Genomic DNA, 10407 nt, shown 5'->3' with positions numbered 1-10407 from the left:
TCTATGTCCTTTATATTATATATAATCTGCTTATATATAACAAACTGAAACATATATCAAATATGTTATATCTAGACAATATAATTAAGGGTACTTTTTAATTTTCTTTATATGTTTCTGTATTTTAAAATTTCCTACAATTATTACATACTTCTTGTATTATCAGAAATGGATCTCTCTACATATACCTAGGCAGACAGACAGACAGACCCACAATGAAACTGGCAGATATCTAAATCTGGACATAGACCTAGAGCTGCTGAGTCCTGTCTGGTCCACCATACCCAAGGGCAGGAAGGAGAACAAGAAAAAGGTTTTGAGTTGACTAAAGTCCACAGGAGAAAAGATGGTAGTGCTGTTTTTCCAGCACCAGTAAGAATTCTGTAGGGAGAGATGCACATACACAAGGGAAGAGGGAAAGCATCTGGCAATGGTTCATGGGCTCTTTTGGGGCACTCCGAGGACATGCATCTGATCACTGTTAATGGGAGCAGCCCTGCCTTTGGGATTCAGACCTTGCCGTCTGCAGACCAATGGTTCTCCCTGCTAGGTGTGTTCACACCCTTGTCACACAGTCAGCTGCCCACCTTGCCCAGCTTGGAGCACAGGCAAAGGAGACACCAGCTCAACAGAAACGAATGCATGCTTATCAAGGAATGAGCAACATATGGAGCACTGTGGAATTCTTTTTTTTAAATTCTAAAGATTAGAGGGTCATATATAGGGAAGGAAAAGAATGAAGCTGACGTTACAGGAAGCTGACAGGTGGCCCATTTTTTTCATATTAGTTCTCCCCTCACAGTGGAGAGGTCAGCAGACTAAGCCACAGAGCTGAAGGGCTTTCTGAGGGAGAGGGCCCATTCTTCCTTAGCATAAAAACAAAACCGAAGTGTGAAGCTGGGGTGGAGCTGAGTGCTGGATTGGTTGCCTAGCTGCCAGAGCTGGTAGTGGTGGTGTCTGCGGGGAGGAGGGGGGAATCCCTATCCCTGACACTACAGCACAACAAAACACAAGAACAATAAAACCTGCTCCACTCTTTTCTGCAGTAGGCAGCTTGTTCAGTTAATAGTCCTGTCACAATGCGGGGAGGGCCATCATCCGCACCTGACTCCTAGTATAACCAGCAGTTTTTGCTTAGTTAAAGAAATGAGACTATGAAGAGGATCAGACATCAACAGAGATGAACATCAAACTGCTCTCTCTGTTTCAGCAAGGCTTGCTTGTAGAATGAAAGAAGATAAAGGGGGACTGACGGATGTAAAAATACCAAAATGTAGGAAAATGCGTGTCAATCTGAACATGAATATCAGTAAGCCCACAGAGAAAAAACATGTAATTATCTCAATAGATGCTGACAAAGAATTTAGTAGAGACTTCCTTGATAAAATACATATGCTGAATCAAAAGCCAACAGAAGACATCAGTGAGGCATTAAAGACATGCCAGTGGGAGTTGGAATCCAGAAGCGATTCCTGTTAGCACTGTTGTTTAGACTGTTAGTCTTCAGTCCTACCAGGGCAATGAGGAGGACAACTGATGAACAGCACAGCCAAAAGGAACATTTGCCTGAAGCTAGATGACATCAAGCAGTTCTAGAAACTGCTTTAAGAGAGGACAGGTGTGATGCCACATGCCTGTAATGTCAGCATTTGGAAGGTGAAGCCCCAGGATTGCAAGTTTGAGGCTAGCCCAAGCTCCATAGTAGCCAGGTCTCAAATAACAAATAAAAGCCGGCTGTGGTAGCAAACGTGTAATCCCAGCAATGGTGAAATGAGAAGCAAAGACAGGCAGATCCCTAGAGGGTCCCTATGGGTTAGCCTAGTCTATGTGGCAATGCTTCCATGCACAGCACCCCATATGTACCACATGAACATACTCACACACACACATCAAAACCAAAACCAAAACCAAAACCAAATGAAATGTGTAAGAGAGTAGGTAAGATAGCTCATCACAAATTAAAAGGTAATGGTTTTCTGTATTAAGATATGGCTTATATAAGCAATAGAACCACATTATATCATAAAATTCAAATCCTCCCTTTTATAAAATAAGCATTTAGTGATTGGATAAATTTGTTTTCTCCCCCTATCTAGAAGCCTTTGGGAGGGAACTGACACTGATTCTAACGACTTCAACAGCTATCAAAATACCTGAAAGCAAATCCTGAATCCATCACCCTTGAGTTCAGCCTTGGCAGAGAAAAGAAAAACGAGGAGGAACCCAATAGAGGGATGCTAAGCCAGTGCGATTGCAGGCGGCGCCCATGAGGTAGTGCCAGTGTGCTGCTTGTGGGGCGCCCTTGTGATCCGACATGGGGCCCAGGAGGCAGCTCCTGTGGGATCACAGGCTGTGTCCATGCGATCAGCACCATGTGAACGGAGAGGGGCTGCAGGCTGTGCCCTGTGTGAGCGAAGGAGCAGCGCCTGGAGACAACACCCAACACCGGAAGAGTGGAGGGGCAGCCGCAGCTGGCAGTAGCCACACCTATTCACAAGTTGGGTACCTCTTCAGACGATAAGCAGTTAGTGTAAAAAGACCCCAAAGAAAAGTAGCCAGTTTCTTGGCTAAAAGCCAAAATGTCCTTGGGCCTCTTAGCAACATACTCTGTTCCAAAGGCCAAAAATGTCGAAAGTATTTTGGAGCTTGTATCTAATCCTTAAGACTTTAGGGTTACCTCTTCAGATGGGGGGAATGTTAGAATAGTAGTAGAGAGAACTGACTCCCTTGGGTTGTTCCTCTAGTCTCCACATGTATGCTGTCACATGTGAACACCAACACACACACACACACACACACACACACACACACACATACACAAAAAAAAAACAAAAAAAATGAACATATGGTATTAAAATAAAGAGGCCTTTTGGAAAAATAACCTCAAACTTCTAGCTCATGATTTAGCATACAGAGTAAGAAACAGATTTGAGGTTAGCACTTCCTTTTTTAAATTTTTATTTTATGTGTATGCATGTATTGCCTGCATGTAGGTAAGTGCACCCATATCATGCAATGCCCGCAGAGGACAGAAGACGCTGTCAGATCCCCTGGAACTGGAGCTATGGACAGCTGTTAGCTGCCATGTGGGTTCTGGGATTTGAACCCGGTCTTCTGCAAGAACAGCCAGTGTTCTTAACCGCTGAGCCATTTCCAGCACTTTTAAACTACAGATGGCCCTTAACTTGCAATGACTTAATTTATGATTTCTTCAGGTCTATGATGGTATGAAAACAATACCCATTTCACAGAAACCATACTTAGAATTTTGAATTTTGACCATTCCCAGGCTGGCAGCATGCGGTATGCTGCTCTCTAATGATGTTCAGTGGTGACAGTGAGTCTCAGCTCTGGTAGCAGTGTCACCTCAAGGTGAAACAACAAGGGGAAACACTGCCATGCCAGGGCACTGTGAGGCTAAACGGTGACACTCTACAGGTGCATGGAATACATTTTCAACTCATGACACTTTCAACCTATGGTGGTCTTATCAGGACCTTTCACCATCATGTCCCCAAGTCCATTTCCAGTGTTATGGTAATAAAAGCAATATGCCAAGATGGAATATTCACTCCTTCAAACCCACTAGTAGCTGTAATACACATGGTCAATACGATATCAGCTCAGGGTTTTGTGTGGGAAGTTTTAGTTTCCAGAAACAGGTAGTCCCAGGTCCTTTTCTTTTCCATTCTTACTTGGAATATAAACTACTGTACCCTTCTGTGATGAGAAGGAGGCGGCATCTAGATGAAGCTGGCAGAAGAAAAGGCCAACAAGACCATGGGTCTCTCAGTACTAGTGAGCTACACTGGGCTTACTGATGTGAGAGGCTTTAAGGAGCTCTGGTTCGGATTTCTCGTTTGTAGGTGCAGTGAGTTTTAACTGCTTCTAACCAAGACGATCCTGGAAGATCAGGCATGGTAGCACATGACTGTGATCCTAGCACTGGAGAACAGAGGCAGGATAGAGCAGGTTCAAGGTTAATTAATTCTATGCCAGATATGCAAAGGATAAAAAGGTCATTTTGAAAAGTAAATGACTTTTATAAGTTCACAAGAAATTCCAAGGACCAGGTCACTAGTCTAAGCTCTATTGGGAAGTGGAAGGACCTTTTGGAAGAAGGACTGGATAAAAGGAAGTGAGGTCACTGGGGATATGTTACGAAGGAGATATTAGGACTCTGGCCCCTTCGAGTCTCTCTCTTTGCCTTTCAGCTACTAGGAGACGAACAGCTTCCCCTGCCATTGTGTACAGCCTCACTATAAGTCTGAAAGTGCAGCTTGTAAGTCTTCATTATAAGGTGATTTTCCCTGGTATTTTGTCTCAGTGATGGAAAACTAACATAACTTTTAATTCTAAAGTGAGGCTAGTGACATGGCTCAGTGGGAAAAGTGCTTGCTGCACAGCATAAAGATCTGAGTTTGAATCCCCAACCAGCCCCCACATAAAAGCCAGTGTGGTGGCACATGCCTGACCCCAGTGCTGGGGTGAGGCAGAGACAGGTAGACCCAGGGAGCTTGCTGACCTGCTTCGCTGAATTGGTGACCTCCAGGTTCAGTGAGAGACCCTGTCTCAGAAAAATAAGATGGAGATCAATAGAGAAAGTCACTTGGAAGTGGTCTATCTCTGGCTTTCACACATGAACGCACACATGGGTCCATGCACTCCTCACACACATAAGCACACAAATACATACACTATACAGATCAAAAAAAGGGAAAGAAAAATTCAAAAATTATAAACAAACAAATAAGCATTGTCACATGTTTATCACACAGTTAACAGATGAGTGGAAAAATAGGGAAAATATGAGATATAATACATGTAAGACTCTTAAGAAGCAAAACACACAGTTCAATAGAGAACAGGGCCCTTTGGGGCTTGGTCTCAGCATTGACTGAGCATCACTTCATCCTTGCTTTATTAGGTAAAGCAATCGTGAGCATACGCAGATTCAAGGACAAGTTGATGGTTCCTGTCACAAAGAACAGCATCAAAGAATTTGCACACATGCTTTGAAACTATTGCCCTCTCCGCCCACCCTCTTTTGTTAGCCTTGTGATCAGGGCCTCAACACATACTAGACAAGCATTCTACCTCTTACCTATACCCCTAGTCTCTGTCTTCTGAGTCACACCTTTGTTATGGAGAAAACTCTTCAGGCAATTGAAACTTGAATTCTGATTTTCCAACCCCAGCCCAGAATTATTCAGTAAGATTAATACGAAATTTTAAATCATAAGGTACTAAAGAAACTTACTCTTCTATCTAAACCTTTGCTAAGGCACATTTCTGGGTAACATCAGCTCATTCCTTTCCTTAAATACTCTGTACCCTAGTATCTTCACTGGGTTGACAGGTGTAGCAATACTAGAAGAAAGAGCAAAGAGACTGTTACTTTTTTTCTTTTCTTTTTTTTTTTTTTTTTAATGTTACTAACCTTTTCTAGGCTAGGAAGCCCGAAATCTCCACAACAGTATTATGAAGTTTTGGCTTCCCATAAGTTTAGAGGTTTTGTTCTCTTGTAATACTTAACCTTTATTGATACTGCTGTTTGGTTATAAGTCTCTGTGAGGGCCTAAAGCAAAGAGTAGCTTAAGTAGAGAGGCTTGAAGCTTAGAATATTTGAGCAGTACCCTTAAATCCCATTCCATGAAGGATCAACACACTAGTCATTTTCTAACTTCAAGATTCCCTTCATTGTTCACTAAGTGATTTACTTCACACCAATGTATTTTTCCTGATTTATTAATCATGTTCTCCCCACAAGAGCTCTACATTTGGGTTCTTTAGAGCTACCTCGGGTTTCTCTAAACATGTTCTTCATAGTCTACCTTATATAAACATAGTCCCTGCCTTGAATTCTGATCTATGCCAGGCACATGACACACTGTGTCTCCTAGATGACTTATTCCTGTTAGGAAAGGGGCTGCCCTCATCTTCAGTCCCACAGTGTCATTTATAATTGTCCTGAGGACAGTACTTGGTGATGTTCCCTACAGTACAACGGAGTCAGCTCCTTTAGGACAGAGACACATGTGGTTCAATAATACACTGTATGCACTGCTCAGCCAAGGGTTACCCAGGAACCCAACCCTACAGCTGGCCTCAGGGACACACGTTGTAGACACAGCCTGGGAAAATCCACCTGTCACTTCAAAAGGGGTCACTGAAATTCAAACCTGTATTAAGGACCCTGGCAGAGATCCACATTCTACCCCCATAGTGGCCAATATGCAGGCCAAGCAAGCATTTCTTACTTTGAGCTGTAGTCGGACTCTGGCCAAAAAGAATGTCCAACAATTTTCTCTGGAATCCACCATGCCAAGACCACGAACTTCATTACGAATCCCAGAAACTATCTTGTCCATATCTTCATCACTGAACAGATCTGGGATGTCTCCTACCCCCAAAGAATGGGAAGAATTACAAAAGATCATTGTAATTTACACTTAAAATGGATTTTCTAATGCTTGAAATGCTTTACAAGACAAAGTTCAGCCTAAGAGATGAGTTTGAAATCAGAAATGCATCATCCACTGCCTTTTGCACTAAGATATAGAACACTGAGAGCAAGCAAGGACCCCTTACCCACTAGACCCACACCCTACTAGATTACACATGCTCTAGACCACCCCACTAGACCTATGTACCCCTAGACCACACCCCACTAGAGCCATACGCCATTAGACCTCACCTCCTCCAGACCTGCACCCCCTCTAGATTGGCACAGGAAGAATAACATTTATGTCACTTCAGGCCTCTTGGAGGCAGTTCTCATCCATAAGCTGACTAAGAAAGCAATATACCTCAAATTAGTTAGGTTTATAGCTTTCTCCCCAAAGATTGCCCAGCAAACATCTCGAAGACAAATTATCTCTCTTTAAAGTTCATTGAAACTACAGATAATTTGTCATTGGGGAAGATCTTTCAAGAAATGTGCCTGCTTAATCACCTGATGCCAGCAGGTCATTAATCAGCATGAGGAAGCTCTCATCTAGAACATGGGCATCTGTCAGCAGGAACACGGTGGGCATGTTCTTGGCTCCAGTTCTGACATACAAATTGGCCAGATCTACCTGTAAGGAAAGGAGGCCATCACTCATGTTTTGATAAAATGCTGATGCAATGTTGGAAGTGTGTGGCTTAAGTGCTGGGAAGAACGGAGTGCCTCGATAGTAAGGCAGTCCTCTGTGCCTCTCCCCTCCGTGACCTGTCACAGGGGATTGCAGCATGACGTCACCTCCAATTCTGGCATCTATTGGTGAGCTTCATGTGACTTAAGGGAATGTAAGGAAGAAAACAGGCTGCTGATGAGCCACAGCCCCCTTCTAACAGAGTGGACGTGAACTCAGTGATGCCTCGGTCAAACAGCATGGTGGAAGGAAGGCCTCTACTTGCTCTTTCAATGAAAGTAGCTTTTGCTTATTTATTTGTTTGGCAATATTAAAAGCATTTTTTTAAGTACAAGTTTAAAATAGCGCTTGCCACAAACTCTAGGAATTATTTTTTAAGCACTATTATGATTGAAAAACAAAAATTTAAAGACACAGGACAGGTTTCTGAACATGCTACTCTCGATTTTTTTTTTTTCTCACAGTTTTATCTGAATTGGAAGAAATCTATTTGCCATTATAAAGGAAGTATCTTTTTTTTGCCCTCTATCACATGGGGGCACAAATAGTGTTGAATGTCAGATTCATTGAGTGCAGAAATAAAAACATATCTATGTGCTTAAGAAAATATTTTCTCAGATGTTATTGAACTTATAAAAATTATAAAAACATATTGTTATGACTGATTTGACCATGAAGACAAATCTCCAAAGATAACCTCCTGGAGAATTTCTCTTTCCCTATGGTGGGGAGGCCCTGGTCAAACCTCAGGGTTGACATGGGTTCACTATAAGCTTACGCTGTTAGTCAGACAAAAGGATCCAAACGAAGCACAGTCAACCAACCCCCCACCCAGACTGTGTGGGTATTTAACATATACATCCTTTTCTTGTCATCATTCCCTAAGCACTATAGTATAACAGCTACTGGCATAACATTTACATTGAGTTAGGTATTCTAAGCAACCTAGAGACACGTTAAGGCACACAAGATCATATTTGATTATATAAGGGATGTAAGCATTCACAGACTTGAATTTCTTTGGGATCCTGGCCCCAATCTTCTATGGATAACAAAACACAGCTCTGCCTGGCTGTGTTCCTCACCCGAAGTTCCTGAGCTCCGTAGCCTTCAGTCAGAGTGATCTGAAAGACTTCCAGGCTGCAGATGAAGGCTGCCAGCCGAGACAGACTCTGCTTGCCACTGCCCCCAACTCCAATCAAGAGGGCGTGGCCCTGAGGGGTCCGAAGAATGCGACTGATTCGACACCTAGAGAAACAAAGAGTGGAGAAAATGCCCTGGGCTGCATTTGCTTTATATTTTAGATACGCATGTAGAGATAAATTGCCATTTTCACTGGAATATTTTGGTTCATGTTCATGTTTCCAACACTGCCTACTTTCTTGTCCTTGAAATGTTTGCCTAACAAGCTTTCTCAAGCTAGTCACATTTTGGAATCTTGCTGTTATTACTTACCACTCAAAAATATATACAAGGCCTTGTAACTAACCTTCAGATTTTTTTGGTTAACAAGAAAATCCAAATTCCATGTCAGATCCCAAGTACAAAGACATCAAGTAGGATAGCCTTGTGCTTGAAATCTTTGCTGTAAAACTATTTTGGAAAGAATGGATCAGTGTAGACCAACAGACATCTCTATGTGAGTTCCTCATGAAGATTAAACACTTGCTTCTTAATATGATTCTTATTTCTTTTACATTAAAGTCTGCCCCATGCAGAGGTCACAGTATTACCACCCAGTATCAGAAAGTTAAGTTTCTGACAAGGCCAGCTAACTTCTTATTCTATAATATTCAAGAGACTCTGAATGTTTATGCTATTGATACCACAGCTATTCTCTTCAGTTGAAAGGAAGTTGGCTTTAACATTAGCATAATATGGGTTCAGGTAAAGAAATAGAACATACATATGTTATAGAAGAAAAACGGCAAACAAAATATAAGTGTGTAGATATCCAAGTGCAAAAACTGAATGCTATTGCTTGCTTTAGGTCTTTTCTGAAATGAACTTAAACTTCAGACTCTGAATGATCCATATAGCTCTTTAAGTAGTTCTTTTAGAGAAACTGAAGCTGGAGTCAGGTATACTAGGACTAACATGTGAACATTTACCTCAATTCTCCAATAACGGAAAAGACAGGTTCTTTTTTCAAGTTCAGTGATCTCATTCAATTCTACTTTGCATCACCATATGACAGAACAACCTTGGGGAAGCTATAACATGAGTGCACCCCCAAGTCCAAAGCCAGGCTTTGGTTTCATGTGAAGGCCTGCTTCGAGGTCTTTATCTTACAAGATACAATAAATGCAATACTCCTTCCTATGATACTCACAGACACACTCCTAAATCATCCCTAATGCTGAGTCAATCAACTTCAAGCTTATAACCCCTATTCAAAGAAATACTTTATTTTAGGCCGTTGAGAATTCTGAATATTACAAGGGGAAATCTCTTCCTCAGTGTTGGAGGGAACACCCGAGCTCCACATGCCGTCAGCATATCAAAACCCCACTGAGAACAGTGGGGCCAATAATCTACTGGTTCCCACTTAAACTACTCTGGTTCCTGTAATCAAGGGAAAGTTGCAAAGGGCTCAAACTATGGATACCTGACATGCTTGCAGCAAGTATTATGGGGAGGACAATATTTTCTTTTAGTCCTGAAGCTAACTAAGCATTTTACAATAACTTTTAAAAAATTCAATTTCCCATAATTACCTCCCATTTTGATGCCCTTCTTTCACAAATCCATCCTTCTTGTTTTTAATCATATATTTCTTTCCTTTTTAACTCTTGTCCACTGCTCCTTAAGAAAAGGCCCATTAGAATGAGGGTTGCAGGACAAGGAATGTTATGTGGACTGTAAAGATGCAATGGTGTTTCTACCATCAGCAATGGAAGCTACTGAGACTATCAGATTTCCATCTCTGTGCTCAAACCCATCCAACAGCTTGTCACCAGGAATCCTGATCTTTGTTATAAGGAAATGTTCTGTGTACAGAAGGCCTGTTCCTGCCACTCCAGCAACTTCGTACACTACTTGCCCTGTTTTGCCTTTATGCTATGGTCACCTTGATCTTTTACTGTTTGTTTGAATGCTCGTGGTTCAGAGCCACATCTGCCTCTGTCTGCAATATTCTTCTCCCAAATCTTTCTATAATACCTGCTTATTATTTAGATCTTAGCTTAAATGTCACCCCCTGCCATAGATACCCAGGTACCATATGAGATGTCCAGGCTAAGAAATAAGTGAGAGCCTTGATGGTCAGGCT

At 41.9% G+C, this 10407-nt stretch overlaps 1 protein-coding gene across 1 annotated transcript in view; it reads right to left on the bottom strand.

Moving 5' to 3' along the window:
- Positions 1-10407, bottom strand: part of Dnah11 (dynein axonemal heavy chain 11) — a 381221-nt gene that overhangs the window by 149435 nt on the left and 221379 nt on the right. Inside the window, exons 52-54 of the mRNA XM_029567531.1 lie at positions 8222-8384; positions 6956-7079; positions 6261-6403 (exon numbers count right to left, since the gene is read on the bottom strand). Coding sequence (XP_029423391.1) covers positions 6261-6403; positions 6956-7079; positions 8222-8384 — 430 coding nt within the window. The remainder of the gene's footprint in view (positions 1-6260; positions 6404-6955; positions 7080-8221; positions 8385-10407) is intronic.

Source organism: Nannospalax galili, unplaced genomic scaffold (assembly GCF_000622305.1).
Source record: "Nannospalax galili isolate Female #2095 unplaced genomic scaffold, S.galili_v1.0 scaffold158, whole genome shotgun sequence".
Taxonomy (NCBI): Eukaryota; Metazoa; Chordata; class Mammalia; order Rodentia; family Spalacidae; genus Nannospalax; species Nannospalax galili.
The sequence above is the reverse complement of the archived record's forward strand: the minus strand, read 5'-3'. Positions and strand labels throughout refer to the sequence as shown.